Source organism: Sinohyriopsis cumingii, chromosome 18 (assembly GCF_028554795.1).
Source record: "Sinohyriopsis cumingii isolate HCF-2022 chromosome 18, ASM2855479v2, whole genome shotgun sequence".
Classification (NCBI taxonomy): Eukaryota; Metazoa; Mollusca; class Bivalvia; order Unionida; family Unionidae; genus Sinohyriopsis; species Sinohyriopsis cumingii.
In genome coordinates, this window is record NC_142978.1 from 30022252 (window position 1) to 30047272 (window position 25021).

Consider the following 25021-nt stretch of genomic DNA (forward strand, 5'->3'; position numbering starts at 1 on the left):
AATTGGTTGATCTGACCAGTTGTGACTCTCTCCCAAAGGATGGTGATGAATGCTGACAACATAATTCAAAGGCCTCATAAACATCCACCTTTATACCAAAAATGATTGAAACAGTAAAATAATTAAGAGAGGTACTGTACAAAGACTAAAGTGCCAAGGATAAACACAGTGACAGGCCCAATTTAAATGTTTCCAAGCTGCAAATCAGGAGTTATGTCTCCTGGCTAGTACCTGGCATGCAAAAGGACATTCCATATGAAAACAACAAAGATTCACCACCATCTAAAAAATATATCAATCTGCATCTATTACAAAAAGATAGGTATATTGTAGTGAATTTGGAAAATTACAGGGAAGAAAATTAAAGTGATAAAAAATAGAGGGTTTACTACTGGTACACAAAATACACAGATGCCTGTGAAAACTGTAATTTCATGCAACAGTATAGCACTTACGCTTGATTGTGGGGGACTGACAGGAAAATTTTTCCTCCTGCTCTTCATTTTGGATGGGATTGATCTGAGCTCGATAGAGGAAAATTTTGATCAGCTCTTTCACTGCATCCTCCACGACCTGGCTCATCCTGTTTATCTCTACCGCAGTCCTTTCACAGTAGACCTATAGAAAATGCTTAATTTTGTGAAAGACATTGATAATTTTTGTATTTACTGATTTCATACAGATTCTTAAATATAGTTCTTCAAAGACATTTTATGCCCAACAATCTTAAAGGATCTGAAAATGCATTTCTAGTGATTCACCTTGAAAGCTCTTCCTTTGACCTCTGGATTTGTGACTCTGCCACTAGCAAAATTCTACCTTCAAGTCCAGATCTTAATCCCACCTGACTCAGACACACTTATTTATAACATCTTATAAAGATAACAACATCTGATGAATGCTCAGGAAAGGATGCAAAAGGCTTAAAAATTTATGAGATTACATATTTAACAAGAGTCCCCTGAAAGGATTCATGCTCTACTAGGCAATGAGAATTTCCAAGAATTGAAGATAAGACCATTTATTCCTCTTAATTGTTAGGTGTTGAATCTTTCTCTTATATTCTTCAGCAATAACAAAATTTTCAAATTAGCTGCTGTGGTACATATACTGGGTGTCAGCTTGGCCCCATTTTTATTCAGGACTGAGTGGACACCATTAGAAGTCGCTTGGTGAAAAACCTACATCATAATGATCATCTAATCAGGGAGAGTAGTGGCAACAATTTGAGACAGTCATCATGGCTACCATAGACAACTAGACATCATCAGATGTCTTACAATAAAAACGCTATGTTGATATGACCATCCATTCAGGATAGTAGTGATGATAACATTTTCAAGATGAATGCCATGGTCACCATATTGAATGTTAGACCAGCACTATTTTCTTTTACAACCAAACCGACATCATAAGAAGACTTCCAGAAAACCCGATGCCCAATGTTGGTACAACCATCCATTCAGAAGGAGTGGCCATAACAAGATTGGGGGGATGCTGTTTGGGTGTCCCTATTAGACATCAGATAGGCACCATTTTCATTAAGGAAAAACCAAACATCATATAAAGTCTTTAAGTGAAAATAATATGTTAACAAGACCACCCAGTCAGAAGGAACAGCAATAACAAAATATTTTAAATGGCAGCTGTGGCTGCTATATCAGATGTCCAATTATCACCATTTTCATATTAGAACTAGAGTCGACCATGGGCAGATTTTGTGTAATGTTTCAAAACAGTCCTCAAAGTAATTTAAGAAGAGTACAGTGGCTTAAGAGAATGGAATAGAGCGAGTGAGAGAGAATGATGCATACTCATGTATCCTGTATTTTCTTACAATGCATGTATTCAATCCTTCCTAGTACATTTCAGTACATTTAGCTGTGCATAAAGGCTTCATTCACAATTCTAATAATGCAATAATGCAAACTCAAGATAATGCTGAAAACAATATGTGGCCTCCATTCTGGATAAGGGAAAACCTGATCCTGACCATTTACTTCAAATAGTAGATTTGAATCATGTTAAATAGCAACCATGTGATATGACAAACTGGTCATTTACCTCAATGCTTATAGTCTGTAATAGGGGTTTTCCTAGAAGGTGGCATTCCAAAAACCCAAAAAAGTGGCTAATGTTTACTGTAGGCATAAAAACAAACTTCTATACAGATGGTGCAAAGGTGTCTAAATGCACCTTTATGCAAATTAGACCAAGGCATCAAAAGGTTGTATTTGTGGAAATTGTACATGATCTAAGCACACAGATAACCAATATGATTATTCCCATGTGCTCAAAAATCAGTCTGAATTAGTCTAAAGCACACAATATTTAGCAATTATTAAAATAGGAAAAAAGAATTTTGTCAAACTAGACAATACCAGCTTTTGAAAGTGCAATGAATGAATGAAAAATATTTAAAATGTAAAAAGTAGGTTTTCTTTACAATTTACCTCGGAAATCCAGGAAGTGACAATAACAAAGTGGATAGAGCAGTTATTTGATAGGTACAAATCTGAAGTAAGGCTAAACTGTATGCTCTAAAACCCAAACTGCACGATCATACACCAAAATAAATGGACTAAAAGCAGATTTGGGTGCAATTACTTTTGTCATTTACAATTCCAATGGGCTTGCAGATGTCATTTACAATTACAATTTCAATTACTCAAAGTTATGACTATTCAGTTACAATTACAAATGCAATATATTGGTGATGATGAATTACATTTACAATAATTGTTACAAATATAAAGTAATTGTAATTAGTTATAAAATTACACCAACTGCACTGTAACTGTACCAAAGTCTGAATCCCACAGTAAAATTAAGTAAAATCATTTATACACAGTTTTTCTTATCTAAAACTTATTTTTGTTACTTATTGTAAATTAAATTATATATTATTAGCCTAAAATCTGGTAGTTAAGATAAATATCATTTTTATCATTTGTTTGGAACTAAAAAAAACATTTATCTTTGCTTCAAACTTGTAACTGACTTGTAGTTGAGCAATTATGCAAATTTAGACTTTCAATTACAATTACAACCTATCAGCGATGTTCAATTACAATTACAAATACAGCGTAACTGTAATTAATTACTTAATTACACTGTAACTGGATCCAAGTCTAAAATACCAAAGATACTCGTGGTCTTTTTTAAATAGCCAGCATAACCAGTGAGGATAACATTAGAAATTCTTTTCTTTAAAAATCTAATCCTATGCTAAATACAAAACTGTAGTGTGCTGCCATGTGCATGTTTCTGCACTATTTCACAAGAGTTATCACAAATGACTGCTTTGCAAGTGTGCAAATTGTGCACTTACGGTCCTTCGCAACATGTTCATACATAGGAACAATAAATTTGTCCTAAAATTTACAAAAATTGTACATCAGAATTATTCTGAATCCATCTGAACCATAAAGTTCTCTTCTTGATTCAAATATAAAATATCAAATTAAGGAGATAATAATTTTTTTAATTTAAAAAAAAATGATACAGGATTGACAGGTGTAGATTTTTTTTAACATTTTGGTACAAAAATTCAAAGGATCTGATGAAAATTATCACGTTATATGTACAAAAATATATTCTACAACTGACACTTTTTGGACCAATGGTGTAAAAAAAACACAATTTGAAAACATGAAAAATGATATGAATCATGACAGCTTTAGTTCAAAGTTTGTTCCTTTCTTTGTAGTATTTTAACAGTAGTTTTAGCACTTTATTTAACTATATTATGCATGGAAAGGAAACAAAACTGTCTTTCCCCAAGGACACTACAAAGAAGCCAAACCAGGATAGCCTGGATGTGTATCAAACCTACAACCCCTGAACTTCAAGTTGGGACTTATGACTAAGACTGTTCAAACAAGCCTTTAAAACCTAAACATAAATACACTCAAACATACGGTTCAAAGTGTCAAGGTCAATAAGCAATTGATGACTGGACTAGAATCTTTATTAAAAATTATGATTTCTGGACTAGGTGTAAACTTATACCAAAGTATATTCTAAAGTGTTTATTAAAGTGGTCATGTAGGTTCATTTACTCAAAAACAAATATTAACTGTTGTTCTAAAGTTTAATACTAGTATAGTTTAACCAAACAATATTCAATCCTGATTGATGAATATACTTCACCTTAAATCTCATCATAAAAGTGCCAGATAAAAACTATCTATTTCTATGGGATATTACAATGGTGACCAGGTATTAACACATTAACCCATGGAGGCTTTTGCCATTTTTGCCTGAAAATCAAGTAGGAAACACATTTTGAAAGCTATTTCTGAATAGACTCGAAAACACCAAATCCCCAGCAATCTTTCAATAACATACTGCCTAGTTGTGTTAGAAACATCATTTTTCATTGGCTATTTGACTCGTGCATGAGCAGGAAGGTAAAAGTTAGACTTGTTCTTTGTTTTTTTTTTTTTTTTTTGCTAAACAGAGCCATTATTTTTGTATGGAGACCACTCTTTATTCCAAATGCCCATCTTATCCTACTTTTTTGCAAGGACTTATCTGTCTGTTTGCAGTTCATACCGGTTTGCCTTAGATCTGAGACCTAAAAGTCTAAAATCCAGACACAAAATGGGATTCCAACCACGAGTGAATTTTGCATAAGAAAAAGTCGGGTCCAAAAAATGAGGTTTTTCTATCTGTATTTTGTAGTGCAACTAGATATTCCAGATTATTTGGCATCATTGTAGAACTATATCTGTCTACCTTTCTATAATACCACCCATTTTAGCGTATCATGCATGAAAATGACGCTACAGAGCTTGGCAGTAGGCTACTACCTCCTGCCCCGTAAAGTCGTTGCTAGGGGTTAATGTGTTAAATGGGTGAAGAAACGAGAATGTTTGGTCTATGATTATAAATAACAAGGTAGTATGAATTTTTTTCCATACATGCAGATTTCATTGTAACATCATAGTGGACAATATTCATTCTGGTATGTACTGGCTCATTATACAAAAATGTCCACATACCATAATCATTTCTCTAGCCATATCAATGATGACCTCTTAAAGGAATATGGATGTATGAGGATCCAAATAATGAAATCTCACTACTTTAAGGTACGTGTAATTAAATTCTCAAAACTGGCACCCATTACTGAAAAGGTTTGTACTAAACGCCTACCTGACCCATGTGACTTCAACTACAATCAAGTAGAAAATAAGACATAACTGTAATGTTAAGTTTTAAATCTAATTTCAGTCTTATGTAAAGCAAATCTTCCCCTCCTCCCTACCGTCAGGATATTCCAGAATCAATAACCAAGAACATACCTCTTCATGTAGGGGAAAATGTTAAGAAACCAAAATACCTATTAAGGAACTAAAGGAATTCTGTAAAATAAACTTTAAATATCTTACCAATATTTTGTCATTCATTCAAGGATGTGTGCTTTCCAAGGCAATATCTACACAAAAACCATGTGCATTTCTACTATTAATGATGTCAAAGTCTTTGAATTATTCATCATGAACACAGTATTTTAAATATAAAGAAATCTGATCAATCTTTTTTAATGAAAAACACTTTGGAAGCTACCAAATAAATATTTTTCACACTGATTTACCTGTGACAAAAAGATATGTCTAAATCAAAGCATCTTACATCAATTCATCTGTGTTAAGCACTCATGCACTTTCTTGATATGTAAATCCAATGAAGAACACACAAAAATCCAGGCAGATATGAGTCATCGAAACAGTTAATCTTTCTTCCAATAATTTTCCACAAATTTTTAAAACACTTTTATCTCTGAAACAAGTCGATCATGTGGTCAATGTAGTCAAATACACATAGTTGTGTACATGCAGATGTAGCCTGAGAGACAAAGAAACTTGACGAGACTTTAATACATAAATAATTTAAGTCAGTAGGTGAGACAAAACTAACAACTTTCATGCTTCAAGTAATCACACCATGAAATTTTCAAGTGTAGATTAAGAATTTCTCATTTCTGATCCAATCCAGTATTTGTTGCATCTTCATATTTAAAAATTTTTTTATAAGCCTTTCTTTAAAATACAAATTTGTTTTTGAGTTTCTAATGCCCAATTCACTGGAAAATTAAACATGATAATATGTGTACCTTGTCTAACAATAGCTCAAGGGCCAGCAGCAAGTGAGTGATCCTGACCATTTTGTAAGGCAAATGGTATTATGTATTATTTATGATTCAAATATTCTGGCAACAAAAATGTTATTCATAAAATTCTTTAAGTTTCCTCTGTTAATTTTCTTCATTTGTCAGTGATGCTTCCAAAAGGACCATTTGCAAAACAGGACAGCCATCCTAACAACAGGCGTATCATACCTCCATATTCTTTTGGAACTCTGGCACTGTCCAGGGTGTCCTCTCTGGCAAGTCACAGAGCAGGGTTTCACTCAAGTCCTGCAGAACATTGTCAATCCGGGTGCTCTTGATGTCATTTACCTGGAAAAAAAAAATGAAAACATATTCTAAATGAAATTCAAGTTAACTTTCAATTATAACCAGAGATATGCCAAAACAATTTATTAAGAATGAATACTGCTAATGTGTTGGCAGAACATTTTACTTGAAGCTGAAATGAAAAAGCAACAATGGATCAATGATGAGCAACAAGTAGTAAATTTTACATCATGCTAAATTATCATTTTCAAGAAATGCCTTATGTACATGCTAAGAATAAAACTTATTCTATGTTACTTCACTATCCCATTCATAGTTGAACATCCATAAGAAGATGACTGAAGATGCATGTGACTTCTTGCTCACGCAATCATATACTTGATTCCCCAATACTAGTGATAGTTCAATCCAATATCAATGTTTTATATCCAGTTTAATGTCAAACTGCCATTGTAAAAGTCCATAGCGATCACTAATTTTTGTCTGGAACTTTTGTTATGGACAATTAATGTGTAGATCACTCAAAAATCACGAATGAATAAACTTTGTTATCATTATAGTATGATTAAGTTTTTAAAAACAAAAATTATTTTTTAAATTTATAGCAGTAAATGTGCTTACATGACCTGTGTAACTTGCACTATAGGGGAATCCCATTTATCTTGTTTGCAATTTGTTCACAAATAAACCTCTTTTGTAGACATATAAAAGGATCTACCCACTAAAGACAGTTCTAGGAAAAGAGTGTTAATCTTGTACTATAATAATATATATACTATTAACTGTACTTGGCAATGAGTCTTATTAAGAAGCGTTCAAAAACTGACTTTTATGTGTCTGTGTGCGTGACATGGGTATGTATTACTTTAATGCTGCTTATTTTATACATTTCTGTATTCCTGGTTTCCCAATTAAAATATTTTCCTTTTATTGTTCTGACATTGATACTGTGATAGAATATCACTTAGAGATCATTTATGTCGTGTTCCCTTTTTGGAATTGTTTCAAATAAAAGTAATAATTGCAATTTTGGTTTGTTCAGGGATGGGACAAGTTGGTTACAATACACCTAACGACATGGTTGTACTAGAAAATAGTCCAGTCTATAAAGAAAATTCTAAATTCTTCAAAGTACTGTATTAAATTTGAAGCATATGAACTTTAAAGCTTTGGACTAAATTTTTACACACATTCTTAATTTTCACAAGGTGATACATGTCTCATCCAATGGGTGTATTTCATCCTGTGAAAATTAGAGACCCATATGCTGTGCCAAGGACTTGTCAGTGGCACATTATAAAGTCGAGACAAATAATATGAAAAAAACAAAAAGAGGTATTTCTATAAAAAAAACAATAACCATGTAATATATACAAAAAAATGTTAAAAGAAAACAATTCAGAAAAGAATCAGCATTTAAATAATAATAAATGAAACAAGAGAACACTAAAAAATAGAACAAAACTGCACATTTGTTTATTATACTGGCATTATGTTATGACTGGCTAACCAACAGTCATCAGTTTTCATTTATGTATAACCAGTTACTGATATTAAATTTCCAGTGATTCCTAATACAGTGTACTATCAAAACTTGAAAGTAGAATCAGTCTGAATTGGGGCAAATTATTCTATTCATATCCACCAAATCTACACTCTTCATACAAACTTGTAAACATAAAAATGACCAAGTGACTGACGGGCTAAAATGATTAAGTTGTATAAATGTGGGTTTGATCCCCACCAACACAGTGTCTCAAAATTTTTACATTACTACCCTCAGACTTATATGTGTAATTTTACTGTAAGACCAAATACAAAAAGGTTACTATGAATGAATAAAATATATTTCAGCAGTATATATTGAATGAATGCAGTCATAAATCATTATACACCACTCCTTGATAATTCATGCCCTGATAACTCACAAGCCTGCTTATAATGTGGGGTAAGGCGTGGATCTAATTTTTTCAACCAGAAAATACCCCAAAAATTAATCCCTATTTGTTAAATTTGAAGACATCGCGATCAAAATCGGTAATGGAATCTTTTATGCATCGCTTGCTTAATTATCATCAAAAGCAGTAGACAGGACCTGGAAATTTGAATCAACACTATGAAATATCAAATTTAAAAATAGGTCATATAATTTTTTACATTTTCTTTCCAAACGACATTTCTAGTACACCGCAATTAACGATATGTAAGGAAATTTTGATCAACGGAAATGTCACTTACACTGAGTGGAGGCAGTACTTTAATAAATACAAAATTAAATAATTTTGTACCAATTGAAATTTGTGTTCTAGTTCTATCTTTTAGTTCCTTTTAAGTGTAAACGTCATAAATACAACATGTCCTCTTGAAATTAAACATGAAATGCGTCAATCTACCATAACAGCTATGTCCACGAGCATTTCTCTGAGAACCTAATTAAGTGCCGACAATGTTTTGATAACTGACTTCCGGAAGTATTTGTTGTATTGTTGCACTGAATTAAGAGCTGGCCTCCTTTGTATTATCATATTAATTATGTCGTTTAAATCAAATAAAGGAGGTGGAATAAAAGAAAATTTAAAAGGCACAAAACATCAAACTTAAAATCTAGCAGCCCCGGTCATATGTCAGGTGAACTCACTTCATTTGATCAATCAAACACTTATAAATGTTATTGTGTATGTTACATAAACTAACTTTAAATTAACCGACTCTTTATAACTGTGATCAAAGATAACAAGGCAGCCAAGTAAAATGAATCCTTCGTAAAATAAAGAGCTTGATTTCACAGATACGTTATATTGTCGGCAAGCAAGTTTCCGAGAATTCTTGAACTGGCACTCAGAGATATCCTCAAGGATGATAAGAAGTTTCATTATTACTTCCAATGAAATCACGACATCAATACTGTACTAACTGAACAATACAAAAATTGAGTTTCAAAACAGACGATTGTCACAAGAAAAAAAATGGCAGTTTTTGAAAAACAAGGAATCTTGTTTGGCGGTGTATCAACAATTAGTCTAGTTCCCTGCTTTGGACTCCCAATTTAGCAGGATAATATTAAACACCACTATGGGAACCAGACTCATCAAGAAAACAAAAAGCAGTGACATAATACACAGATTTTTTGCATACACATGATGGATGCTGAAACCAGTTTGAACGATCTTTCATATGTTGGACATTTTGAATATAAATGTTATTTAAACAGAATATCAAACAACTTCATTAGAAAAAGTGCATTATTAAAAATTATTGTCAACATGATTGTAAAAGGAGGATTCAGTCAATAAACAGACCATTTCCCTAATGCCCCCACCCCACCCCAGTTTTCTTGATGTCATAGCGTTTTTTCCAATTTTTGGAGGTCCCTCTGTAACTCGCGCTTCACTTATGGTGCGTTCTGTGTTTGTGGACCCCATTGTACGTGAGTTATCGATGGAGAGGTGTAATGGAAAATTAATATAATACAAATCAGTTATTTTCTTCCATCTGATAGGGGTCGAACAGTTCATCAGCAACATCAAGACCCATTTAATGCTACAGTTGTGAGTGATAAAATTTGATGTTAAACTGCATTGCAAAAAGTAACTTTGTAACGATATGAATATTCATCTATGACCTTACTCCAAAAGGTATCCATTATTATGGCATTTAAACTTATATATTATAATTTCTATTATGGTTGTGGTGGGTGTAATCAAAATTTCAGTATTTGTGGTGATATCTCAAGATTTATTAAAGTATTGGTGATTGTCGAACCACAAAGATTGATGTCCCTGCCTGCCATCACATATCCCAACTGGTGCATTTCCTTGAAAAGCCCTTAGATGTTTCTCAGAGAAGTAAAGTAATTTAAAGTTTTCTTTAATACTAATGGTATATCTGATAATGTATTGTCAAATCTGTAAAATTTAAAAGCCCTTCAAGGCAGGACATTTTCTGTAACATTTGCTGAAAGCTGGCTGAGCAGTTTTTCAGAAGCGTTAATTAAAATGTTTTCTATTCTTAGGCACAATGACCACATTTGACAGCAGATAGCCACCATTTGTACAAAACTGTTAGACCTTCTATGCCAAGATTTCTATGTTTTTGTGAAAAAGTTGTTCTCAAGGTTTATATATTATTAGTAATGGCAGAAAAAGATAAATATTTTGACTTTCACTTTACATGTGCAGTCACAATATCAAACACAGCTTTTGTGACTATTCAAAATTACAATCATTCTTTGGTGCCATTCATGTGAACTAATGAAGAACATGTCCTAAATTTTTTAGCTTATATGAACTTGAAAATCAACAATCGCCTCAGTTTCAAAATTTTATCTCAATGTTTTGATACAGATATATACATACATAAGAAACCTATTATACTCTGACATGAAAATGACATTCTAATAGCCCTATAAACCTTTTATCTTAAAGGAATCTACATTATACAAGATAACCAACACTGACAGTCTGGATACAAAAAGCAGCTAATCCTAACATCTGAATTACCTGTTTCACAACAATCCGGAGTTCATTCAATGCCTGCTTTACTTCTTTGAAGTAGCCAGGAAGGCTCAGTGATGTCCAAGTATGAGCAAATAGGCCTGGACGAATAGCATTGTCAGTCTGTTAAAAAAAATATAAAAGTTCATCCTGGAAAAACATAAGTTAAATAAAAAAAATACAAGAACAGTCAATAATCTGCTCATATAAATGTATCAATGCCTCTCCTGCATCCCACTTCTACCTCATAATAAAGAGAAGTCTACAGAAAGCAGTGCAAGAATGATCACTGCTCAATAAAGATATATGATGAAGATAACAAAATTTTGCACTAAGTTTCACAGTAATCCTTTAAAAACTGAAATAATAGATGCATTCATCAACATCCTGTCTTACAGTGCAAGCTGCAAGTCAAAAAGGGTAACATGTGCACCTTGAAATGATCATCATAAACATTTTAAAGCAATACAAATAAAAACTGTATGACAAATTTGTCTTCAAATGAACCTCCTAACACTGCATTCTGATTCAGCACAAAAAGGTATAGAACGCTACCAAACATTCTGCGAGCAAAGTGACTTGTCAAAATGAGCATCTCCAGGTGATGACCATAATATTTACCAACTTTCATGCAGATTTATGAAACAAAATTATGACACTACTTGTGCTAATAATACTGTCATAGTCTGCATTAAGCACCAAGACCAAAAAGGACAATAACTCGGAAAAACACACTGCAAGGGCAAAGTAATTTGTTGATATATTTTCAGTTGATCAATATTTACAAACTTTCATGGCATTATATTAAAATCTGTGGGAGTAGCTGTGCAGATGAAATTGTGTCATAACTCTAATAAATACTGAGAAAAGACTGACTTGTCTGATTAGATAATTTCAGATAATGCCCATATTTCCTAAACCTCATGATAATCAATCAAAAACTGCAAGGGTAGCAGCATTAAGAAAATTTTGCTGAAAGATACCAACTACAAAAATACATTTACACTATCATATTGACAACATTTTCATTTCTTAAAATAAGTGCTTTATTCAAATAACAACAAAACATTGACCTGAATGTTAAGCCAGTATTGCTGTAAAATTGAAACATTGACCACAAGCACATTCTGAAACAAAGAAGTCCAGTGTTCTCCAGGTTTTCACCTACACAAAATTGTAGTGACAAAAATGTAGTCTTTCTGGTAGGGTAAATTTGTGTAATACTTGCCTGCTACTAGTGGCTACTGGAAACCAGAGCAAAGAGGAAAAAAGGAATCTTGGCAATTGAAGCTGTTATTGTAGAATTACCTATTTCTTGATTGACTACACTTTTGAAGAAACATTGCATTTACTGACTACACATCTGAGGGAACATTGCATTTATGATGATCATATTTAAACCAAACTAAATGACAGAACTAAAACATGAATTTCACTTGACAAAACTTATTTAATTAGTATTTATTAATGTGCTGCATTCAGTAGGCATTTTTATTGTTTTAAATTTTTTGAACATTGCTATTTACAGTGTATGAAGAATATTGCTTGGAAAGAAACAATGCAACAAAATATATGACTTCTTGTTAAAAGTTGAGAATTTCATAATGCTGAATCAAATTTTCAGGTACTATCAAACATTTTGTGACAATAAAACTGATATACATAAATGTTTCAGTTACCAATTTTGATTGAAAGTTTCTTCACATTTAACAAAGGGATAAATGATTTGGGCATTTCCAAATACAAAAAAAAAAAGGGATCTACACCAGACCCAGCATTACAAGTGGGTTCTTGAGTTGTTTGGTCATGAGTTATCAAGGGATTGTTGTACCAGTAAGAATGTCAAGGGTTTAGGAAATATAAAAAAATGAACAAAGATTAATCTAACCTTAATGCATAATTCTGGGCAAATACGTGTGTTGTAAAATTAATTGTGTAAGTTTCGCAATCTGTCATCCAAAGTGTGCAGAAAATCTATTGTGGGCTTAGGAAATGTAGACAAATGAGACAAACCTGAATTAAAACCTTCATGCAAATTCTCTTCAAATGCTACACTAAACCCAAGGTAAAAGGTTCTTATCTTCACAATGATCAATATCAAATATGATGTGAATCTATACAGGGTTCTAGGAAACATATGTGTACATTTTTGAGTGAAATGTTAATGATGATGATACCATTGTCAAAAAAGTAGCTCCTACATCCCACTTCCCACTAAAGTGAGGCCAACAAATTTGCATAAATAATGTTGTAGCACTTGTCACAAAGTTAGATCAATTAGTTTTAAAATTCATGCAGGATTCATACACCTTTGGTGTGACAAAATTCAATGACTTTTCAAAGACTTTCTCCAATTTTTTCAAAAACCCCAATGCTCAGTGAACTTTTGGTATATTTATCAATGGCCATTTAAAAGATTAGTGAGAATGTTGCAATTTCCACACAAGGGGCTTCTTCATATTTGTGCAATAGGCTTGAGACTTTATAACAGAGAATTTAAAATAAAAAAATCTTGCAAGAATAATAACACTTCTTCTAAGAAAAACAAATGAATTCAGATCTTTATAAGAAGAACAAAAGAAAAACTTAAGATTACATAGCAAATTAGGTACACTAGGTTCAACAGTTCGTTAAAATCTTAACTACCAATAGAGGCTGAACACACACTTTCCAGGCATTTTTCTCCAAGTGAAATGGGTAAGCTCTTGCAGAAAAATACCCAGATAAATCTTCATGCCACATACACGTTTATCTGTTGGTGGGTTTGAATGCAGTCTCGTGAATATTCAATAGCGATCAGAGTTTACAGAGACTGCTAAAGCCCACCTTCTCCGACACACCTCAGAAAAACACATCACCCGACATCACATATAGTGATTTGCATAATTTATGCATATTTGAAAGTTGTAAGCAGCATACAAAATCAATTTCTGGAATAACTTCGACAAATGATATCATGCATTCATCTTAAAAGCATCTGCCTAGAAAGTATGTCACCAAGTCGAAATTTTTTATATCTTCTGTCAAGTGATCGCTCACTGAAATTTTACAGGTACATTTACATGTAGATGTAAGTACATTGTGTAGAAACTAGGCCTTCTATTAACAGGCATATGACCATAATTTACGCCCAAAATTTAGTCAAGACACCAAAAAAATCAATAATAGACTTCCAGCAGACTTTCGAAGTTAATATCATATGCTGAAAATCAGAAGCTTGGATCTGCAATAAGAACGAATTGTGCTCATTTTGTGTATGTTTTTCATTATCTTTTGTTTTTCGAGATTGAACAGTTAATTCGCCATGATTTAAAGTATAAAGATGTACAGCTGCAGCAGAAATTAAATTGATAAGAATTATCAGTGGAAAAGATCTGCACACTTTTTAATGCTCTCTGTAATCAGGTCTATGCGCAATTAGAAAAATCTGATCAGTCATGTGTTGTAAACCAAACAATAGCAGTTTTATTCAATTTCATGACATAATGGTTTGAAAAGAAACTTCCATACATTCATCTGTTGATTAAGTTTATACTTTTCAAGGACTGAGGCTTATTTTCAAGGACTTTATAAGTCAACAACAATTTTCAAGTACTTTTCAAGGATGAATAAAAATTCAAGTACTTTTCAAGGTACCATGTGAACCTGTCATGGAAAAAAAAAAACATGCACATTAATAATAAAGCTCATAATAAAGCCCTTAATTAACATATATATATATATAGATATAGATATAGATATATATATTTATTTATTTATTATAGAACTTGAACTTTAAATTGAATAAGAATCCACAAAAGACTATAATAACTGAAATACTGACATAAAACTAAAGTAATCACCTTCCTCAAAGATGGTCCAAGAAGTATATGGAAAATGGGTGGTATTTCAGCTCTCAGATTTTTGTTTTCATCCAGCAGCAACTGTATAGAAAACATTTTCAAGAAAGCAATTATTATTATCACTATTTTAGTAATAACTTGATGGTGGTGATTTTAATTCACCCAAATATAGTGGGAAACCTTTCTAACAATGATAAAATTGCACGAAGATTTTTATAAGGTAATCTATGATGATGTTGCTGCTCTCCCCAACTATCACGTCCTTCATTATTGTGAAATTCCATATAATACAGTCAACCCCAGTTTAAACATCTCAGATAAATAAATGTCTACTTAAAATATTCATTAGCTCAAGAATTCAGAAACTAGTTTATTCAAGACTGTTGTTGCCAAAACCTGTCACTTTTATGTGCTTTTATTTCTAAATGATATCTAAAAGAAAACTGAACACAGTACTGTCAGGACATCTGGTCAGAGATGCAGGTACGTAACTGATTCACTTCCCAGTCACATTTAATAGTACAAAGTTGCCGATAAAAGCAAATAAAAAATTCAACAAGCTATATCATTTGCTAATTTTCTGCCAATACAACTAGTTATAAATGAAAGATCTATCTTGCTTTGGAGATCAGGCTTTTGTCAGCAAACACCATGGATGGATCTTAGATCCATTTTTTTCTATCATGTCATTTTCTTTAAACTAAATTCTCTTTGGATAGGATTGGGGATTTTCTAATGTCATTGTGGACTGATTCCTCAAAATAGCTTTTTGAATGTAATCTAAAGCATGAAGATTATATAGAAAGATGAAACTGTCCTTACATCCATCTGACTGTGGTAGCTGTGGAGCTGTTCACTGGAGTAGATGAGAATTTTTGCAGACTCAGGAATCTCCAGTTCCAGTTTCAACATGTACTCAGCTTCCTTAATGACCTCAAAGATGTAAGGATCAAAGTTCACCAGTAGATGGTCTGGATTATGCGGATGCCGTACCAGAACTGGCACTTGTAGGTCTGGGGGTAAAACATTATTCGAAGGACTATAATCATGAATGAGGTATTTCTCATAATATCACTTGTAAAACATATTTTAAGTTTCAGCTAGGAGGAATAATTTTCTGTTATAAACATACATGATTACATAGCCAGATCATAAATGGTTGAAGACAAAATATTTGTCAAACCTGTAATAATCTGTAACATACAGATGGTCAAGAAATCAATAATTTTTTGAAGGACAATGAAAAATAAAATATTGAAGACGAACTTGATGCCAAGAAATGTTTTTGCCATGCTGAATATACAACACACAGTTCATGAAACCACTCTGATTACCCCAACTTTTACATGGATTAAGTATGTTGCCAAGAGGCAACAATTAAAACGAGCTGACTTCTTCAAAATGTATGATCACACAGTTCCCTAAACTGTGACAACACAATTTTCACAAGTTCCTGTCACTGCAATTTTATTTAAATGCCAAATTTCCCTTCAATAAACTAACTTTGGTTCAGACTCCAGACCGACAGCAGCAATAAAAATAGTTGTATTCTGTGATTAAATTCTGGATCTATTTTAAGTGATCTGACCTACTGCATATTTGGGGCAATTCTCACCTTATTTGACTAATATTATCATGATGATTTCAAGTATTTCTGAGAAAAGAATTGTCGCCTACGATTCACATTTTCAGTGCTGGAATAAAACTAAGTATTTCATTTTTGTTATATCTTCTATTGTCACAGATCTCTATGTTATAAACAAGCATGGTATCAAAACTTAGTCCAAGATTCACAATTCCATGACAGACTTGAAAGGAACCCAACATTTCATTTTAAGGGATGGCAGCATGGTGTCTTGCGGCATTCTTTAATTGCTTTAACAAAAAAAAAAACAAAGCAAAAACATGAAACACTTCTTGAACAAAAGCAATGTTTATGCTCTACTTTCTCTTTCTGACCATTTATTCCTGTTCTAAAGGAACTGATGAGACTCAAAGATTAACCACCACTTAGTCTACCCAAGCAACTGAAAACATCAGACTTGGCAATGAATGCATCAAATCCTGAAATGTATTGATCATGTGATCATCTTCTTCAGTCTCGTTTTGCTGTGCTTTTAAAAAATTAGTTTTAAAAGCACATCAATAAAACACATAAAACTCAGTTTTCTTCAAATGTCTGAGAAGTATAAAAAGTTTATAGAAATGTACAAATTTTAAAAATTTAAAAATGAGCAAGAAAAGGCTGATCGACTACTGTCATTTACTATATAACACATATCAATTTTAAAAGAAAAATGTTTAATTCAAACTGCTGTAAACAATTAAACAACACTTTAGATCACGTTACACATCAACTCAAAAATCTCCCACATCAATTTCATCCAACAACAATCCTCATGACTTCATTAATGTTAAAAAAACCATAGTAATATCAATAGTGCCATGTGCTTTGCTGAAAACAATTCCCGAGAAATTGTAGACATGACAATTTCTTTTTTTTATAACTGGAAAATGTGGAAGCTCTCTCTAAGGAATCTCGTTTTCAAATGAGTAATTTTGGTAGCCATATTGAACGTAAGCTTAGCACAATTTTCTTTCTGACCAACTATGCATCATTAGAACACCCTATGCCAATATGACCATTCCTTCCAAAGGGAAACAAAGTTTAAATATATTCATTACGGCAGCCATACCCAATGCCAATATGACTTACTATTAATGAAACATGGTTTCTTAGTTGGTAAAGTATCCAATTCCAAATCAAAAACGTCATGGGTTTGACACCTCTTCAGGCCAGTCAGTTTGGCTGCCTCGTTGTGTACTTGTGAAAGTCACCTAACTTCCATTTCCTCAGCATTATACAGCAAACAATGTGCTACAATAGCTCTTTAAGCCAATACAACCATTTTGACGGAATAATAACACAAAGATTCTCAATATGACTACTATGATACTATGATAGCCTTATTTGAGGTCAGACTGGGTGTGCATGTCTGATTTGGATTTTTAACATAGCTTTAACAATTTTTCAGTCATATCACTACAATGTCTGAAGTGTGGCAGTTTATAGTGATGTCTAGCACTGGGGCATCATGCTGCAGACATGTAACATGATGTCCCACCCAGTCACATTATCCTGACACCAGACCGACCAGTCCTAACACTAACCTCTTAATGCAGCTGTTAGTACCATTTTTCTAAGTCTTTGGTATAACTTGGACAGGATTTGAACCCACATGCTCCCGCATCCTAGGTAGACGCTCTTACCACTAGGCCAGTGGAGCAACTGAGGTCAGATTAGCAGTTTTCATTATGGATGAACTAAATATGACAATTAGTCTAGTCTTATAGTAAAAACCTCATATAAATGATACTTTCCATTTAGGAGGAACAGCAATCACAAGATTTTTATAAAGGCTACTGTGGTGACCATACTAGATGTCAGATTCACATTACTTTCATTCTGTACGAAATAGGTATCACAAGTGACTTGTGGAGAAATAAAAAGTTTTTAAACTGCCATATTGGTGGTCTTTATGGACGTCAGATTTGCATCATTTTAATTTAGAAAGAAACCAGACATCATTAAGTAGTCTTCAATTGAAACCCCGTGTTGATATGACAATCCATTCCGGTGGGGCATACAATAACAAGAATTTCAAGATGACACACATGCAGGATATACTGGATATCCAGGCAGGTCCATTTTCATTTAGGACTAACTAGACAACCCGATGCAAGCATGACTTTCAACTAAGGACTAACTGTAATAAGACTGTCAAAATTGCTGCCATATGGCCATACTGGATATCAGATAGCACCGACCAGACATTATAAGAAGCCTTTTAATGAAAACCCATATATTAGAGGAATAAATCTTGGATGTCTTTGCAGTACCATTTTCATTTAGAACCAAGAAGACCTTGGACCAAGGTTTGCATTTCTTGGCAATCCTACAAGTTGTATAGGAGGAATAGTAGTAACAAATGGCAGATGAAAGGCAACAGTCCATCAGTCCATCTCATTTACTTGACTGCTCCATGACCAGAAGAGCTAAAATTGAATGCACTGCTGTCCTTGGCAATATAATTTTAGAAGAAATGCTGCTAACATTGGAACTAAGTTCACTAATGATAACTGATTTTTAAAAAATGTAAAACTCATTAATACCTGCCATCAATGACAGTTCTGTTGAATTTTAGAGAATCAATCAGCATGTTTTAAAGTTTAAAGGGGTGATCAGTGCATGTGACCAAAAAAATAAAACATTATTCAAGTGAGAACAAGTAATTTACATGTATAAACCTAAAGATATTGTCCAACTGGATGACACAATAAAATGTTTTCTTAGAAGCATTTAATACATCTTGGCACATAAAATAGTTGGTAGACTTAGCATGTCAAATATCATGCCACAACAAATGTGCCCTTGTATGTATATAATCAGATAACCACACCTATAAACATTAAAATAATAAATTGATTTTCTGTCTTAAAAATCCACTGGACCATTGAATGTGGTCTGAACCACACGCAGTCTTTGCTGCTATCTACAGTTCCATCACGGGTTTGAAGGTGATGCAAGTGTCATTAAGCATTGATACCTGTACCCATCTTTACCTTTTATGTTTGATTTTGTATATTTGATGACAGTGTTGACAAAGCTCATTAATATGATCGTCCCATTGTAAATGATTATTTACAGACAGCTACAAGTTTTTTTTATGTCTGGTACAGTTCTATGGAACATGCTTCTGATCCATGTAAAATCTAATAAAAATATTACATTTAAGAAGAGATATCATGAGTATTTGTTTCTAATAGATTATAATGGAATTTATTTTAATATGAAACATGCTATCTTTCATATAATGGATATTGTTATAATCTTCTTAAGCAGGCTTCAAGGGAGAATAGTCCTTGAATAAATGAGTCACTCTCTATAAATAAATTATTATTATTATTATTATTATTATTATAATCTGCATCTAATTAATATCAAATAAATTTAAGGGATAAAAATCAAAAACCCAACTGTGGTACAAATTATATGATCATCACAAGATGTATTCACAGTGGAACTTTGATAACAATTAAGTGTGGTAAAAGTTTCAGCAGGTGGTAGGAAAAGTAAATACTATTATAAATACCCTTTTAAGGTAGGGTATGAACATAGTCTTAATGTTTACTTCAAAAAAATCTTCTTCATAGCAAAAAATATGTTTACCTCAAGATATTTCCCATTGTTCACAAGGAATTTTGATCAGACAATTCTAGCACTTTTCAAGGATAAGGTTTTAATTTGTTAGCATTATTTTCTGTCAAAACTTACCCACAGGTGTAATGATGACTACTTTCCAACTTGTGCTCTATTTAGGTAGTTTTCAACCCAAAAAAATTCAATGTACATATTTACATCAGAATTTGTCATCAAATTGTTTTGAACAGCTTTCTTACGTTATTTTCTCTTCTCTGCCAGTGATACTCTAGCTATCTCTTTCTTAAACTCTTCTACTTTGTCCTCAAAGACACTCTTCATACAGATCAAGTTTCTCCTGTACACTTTTTTCTACTGGCATTAGCTTGTGCCATGATACCAAATTTTCCATCAGACAGTACAAACAAGAGTTACACAGTCAGAAGCATCTTTTCACACTTAGGATCAGACATATGCTTCAGAAATAATTGGGCATGTCTGTCCTTGTACTGATCAAAATATGAACAATGATCAGAACCAAATACTGCAATACTATGAAGAGTCTTGTCATATTGCAAGAGGACGAGTTCCGATTAATTTTCTAGGACTATCTTGGCTGCAATAGTCTCAAAACACCCACCCTTGAATCCTTCTCTGCTCTGGTCATCTCTAAGATTTCTGCTGGATTCAGTGAATCAAGATTTCTTAACATAGAGCATGTGATGGGGCATTTCAATGCAATCTTCTTCAAACTTTCTTTCAGAAAGGCTTTACATTATGGTCTATGCTCAATAATTTCCTTATTAGTTGCATCAACACTTCAGGGCTTTCGTTCTACTGCCCTATCCATTATCTCAGCATTAATATCATCATGCATTTAATGACTACTGTAATTGCTGGCCTATAAGATGATACTTTTTGATGAGAAAATCTTTATCATATACTCCGAATCAACTCATGTATGCATTATGTCATGCAAATCGCTTTTATCGTATTTTTTGTATGGAAAGTAATTCTCCAAGAGTATGAAAAGATAATGTGTAAAACATATTTCATTTTGGGGAAGATTTTATGTATTTTAAAAATTATAGGATCCCACCATGAGAATTTTAAATAAATACATAATCATCAGTATACAAAATTAACAAAGATCAAAGTAACTGCGCTAAACCAGCAAGCACCTGTAACGTACATTGATTGTAATATACGTTGTTTAAATCTGATTACATCTAATTGCATAAGAATTGACAAATCAAAAGACAAGTAACCATAACAGACATATTCCATCACAATATTCTTCTTGCACCTAATGATCAAATAAAATGTAGAAACAGACAGACAATGTCTTCACGATTGTAAATCTATAATGTTCACATACCTGATGACTGATCTTGCTCACGTACAAATGCAGTACCATATTCCATTATCAATTAATACCACTAGGTAAGTAATTCCTTCTAGTTATTGTTGCCACTTCCATTACTAAAAGAATCACATGGCTTTGTAGTGGTATTTACATGCTAACTAAATATGAAACAGCTGTATTCAGTCATTCCAAGTTAACACCTGGTTGAGGTCAAGTTTCTGCAAAACAGATCAGATTAGCAAGGCTACCAATAGGGAAATGAGGCTACCCATGGGTATTATAAATAGTGTACCATATAATAAAAGGAAATGCCAGGTGCATACATGTGTAAATTTCTCAGCCAGTGACATTTTATAACTTGCTGATGGAACTGAAAACAATTTAAAGTACATTTAGCATGAACAAAAATACACAAAAAAAACAACTGCTGCCCATGTACAGGAAGAGTACATGCACTTTAAATAAAATCTTATTTGTTGGGAATGGACAGGTCATTATACTCATTATTAAAGTTTTTTCTCTTTGACAAAAGCTTCAACAACATGGGGACAATATGGTATAAATAAAAGCAAAGAGCTGAACTCTCCCTCTCATATATCAGACTATATTTGCTTTTGATCATGAGGTGCAAGAAGAAAAATGTGACGGAATACATATGTATCTTTCTCTGTATCTCTCTTACCCCCCTAAAAAAGAACTGCAAAAAGCATTTTAGTATTAATGATGCAATTTCCCTACTGCTGGCAGTCTGAAATAGCATACAGTGATACTTTTAATATTTATGAAACCGCAAGTTCATTCCACACAGCACTGCAACTTTATCCTCTCTGTAACCCCATATATTTTCCAGTCAGTGTAGTTATATGTAGATAAAAGTATATAATACATTTAAAACACTTCATGTGAAACAAATAAGGCTTTTTGGTATTCCATATTTAATTGTCCCAGGTTCAGACAAAACATTATTTATATAAACATTTCATGTTCTCTCACATAAATATGAAGTAAACCAACTAAGTGTGCTTTCATCACATTGGTAAATTTTCATTTTCTTCAAAAAGATTTCATGATGCACCATATAAAAAGCTTTCCTTAAACCTACAAATACAGATCCTATTATTCTACCCTGATCAAGTGTTTGAAGCCATTTATCAGTTAGGGAGATCAAGGCAGTCACATATGAATGTTTCTGTCTAAAGCCTGATTTATTAGGCTGTAACAGCAAGTGATTGGTTAAATAGGACATGAATGAGTCATGGAGATGTTTTTCTATCAATTTTGACAAGTTTGGTAGTATTGAGAGTTACCAGCATCATCCTTAGAACCAGATCTGTGAATAGAGTTACTTTGCAGTTTTCCATGTTTTGCGGACAGATGAGGTTGCAATACTTGAACGGAATATGAATGTTATGCTAACTGAATAAGTGAGGCAGAAGTTTTAATAAGTAATGGGCTACTCTGATCAAGTTGTAACTTTCTTGGTATCAAGTTCAATTAGACACCTTTTAACAAAGTTTATTGATACTGGTGGGACAGAGAAACATCTCTTTAGGAATTTTGCTGCTGTAGAACATTTACAGTTCATTAAAGTTGTTTTCTATCATGGGCTCCATTCAGTATGTGGTAATATTGGGGAAAATATTCAGTGAAAACATTTGCAATGTCAGTGTCATCAGTGACTATGGTATCATTTACCAGAAGTGAGTGAATTTTATTTGTCTCATCTATGTGTGTTCTCTCAGTGAGTTCCTTGAAAACTTTCCAAACAACATATTTACTGTATATGTTGGAACACCATATTTGTTGGGACACCATAAATTAATTTTAAAAGTAACTTTTTTGCTTACTGTATGTTCTGTGACACATCATTTTTTGAGTGGTAAGTTGTAGAACACTTTTTAAATCATTCGAACATTACATTGGAAAATGCACTCCAACTGAAATTTAATTTTAAAACATAAAACTGTGTACCCCAGATAAAACTGTTTAATCCAATGCAGAGTTATCTCATCAACACAACCCTTCTGCTGCAAATGTATGATCCATTCTAGTGTGCATGATGAATTTTTCTAAACTTTCTCATACCGTGAAAAATTATCATTAGAAACAGCATATCACCAGAAGTGGAAACTGCAAGGACTAGAGTCAAATTCTATTTCAAATCTACACCTGTCATGCTAATTCTCACACTCTTTACCCCCCTGTTACTGTCAGTCCATCCAGGAATGAAATCAAAGTACACTAGAATTTCTTCTATGTTAATGATCATATTGTCTGCAAAATCATCTGCTTCTCTTCTAGCCTTCATAAATACTACTACTACTAATAATAATAATAATAAAGACTTTATTTAGAGAAGGTAACTCAGTTACTTACAGAACTAATCTACCTAGAGGCCTTCTATCTGTTTTGTACATTAAATACAGTATATACAACATGATGTGAAGAATCTGGCCTGACACTAAAAACTTATGTAATTTTGAAATTCAAAGTATCAAGACTGGAACACATACACAAGCATCTGTGAAAACATAAACATACATAAAACATAAAACGTCATCCTGCATTGAAAAATTCAACTATGAAAATGATGCAAAATTATAGAGAAGCAGGCAGTATTTTTTGTACTAGAACAGTTCAATTTTCTAAAGATATCATCCATTTAAGATATTGATTATGAAAAGAAGAAATGCTAAGAGCCTGCCTTATGTCACTGGGAATGTTGTTCCATGGCAATGGACTAGTATATTGAAAACTTTTTTTTACACAATTCCTTCTTTGGCCTTGGTATAATGCAATTTTTACTTCTTATGACCTTAATTTTGGTGTAGCATCAGCATCTCTTTGGTGAATGATATTGCTTAGATAGATAGGAATGGCTTTTCTGTATACTTTATACATCAATTTGGCCTTTCTAAGAAATATTCATTCATGTATTGGTAAAACCTTTATATTATTCATTACATCCTGAAAATTATCTATACATTGATCCAGAATTAAATGGCAAGCACTCTTTTGGAGTCTTAAAAGTGTTGTTCTGTTTGAATTAGAGGTATTATCCAAAATTACATTACAGTAGTCCAGATATGGCTGAATAGAACTTTTATAAAAGACGATCCTATACTGAAGAGGAATGTATGGTTTGATTCTCCTCAGTAGCCAAAGATAAGAATTAACCTTTTTAAGTTATTTTCAAGTACCGTTTTGATTTTATCCATCTCAGACAGTGTAGTATCTTCTGCAGACAGGTCAGTGGAAGAAATTGATGTTCCAATCTTAAAAGGTCATTGTTGATAAATAGAATGAATAACAGAGGTCCAAGGATAGAGCCCTGCACTAGTCCACAATTAATATTTTTACTTTACTTGACCATTTAAAGATACTTTTTGCACTCTATCGGTTAAGTAAGAAGTAAACCAGTTTTGGGAGTTTTCACTGCATCGATAGATTTTTAGTTTTTCAAGCAAAATTTCATGGTCTACAAGATCAAAAGCTTTACGAAAATCCACCAAAATAGTGCCTACCATTTCTCCCTGATATAATGCTTTCAGCCATTTATCAATTAAAGATACAAGTGCAGTTTCACAGGAGTGATTCTGGTGAAAGCCAGACTGATTATCATGAATAAGATCATAAGTGTTCAGATAGTTGAGAAAATAATCGTGTACATGTTTTTCTAGTAATTTGGAGAGACAA

At 32.9% G+C, this 25021-nt stretch overlaps 1 protein-coding gene across 1 annotated transcript in view; it reads right to left on the minus strand.

Annotated features, from left to right (window-relative positions):
• Positions 1 to 25021, minus strand: part of LOC149776300 (dynein axonemal heavy chain 8-like) — a 565538-nt gene that overhangs the window by 420880 nt on the left and 119637 nt on the right. Inside the window, exons 17-21 of the mRNA XM_089942774.1 lie at positions 15582 to 15772; positions 14760 to 14840; positions 10924 to 11040; positions 6347 to 6466; positions 456 to 618 (exon numbers count right to left, since the gene is read on the minus strand). Of these exons, the coding sequence (XP_089798900.1) occupies positions 456 to 618; positions 6347 to 6466; positions 10924 to 11040; positions 14760 to 14840; positions 15582 to 15772 (672 nt within the window). The remainder of the gene's footprint in view (positions 1 to 455; positions 619 to 6346; positions 6467 to 10923; positions 11041 to 14759; positions 14841 to 15581; positions 15773 to 25021) is intronic.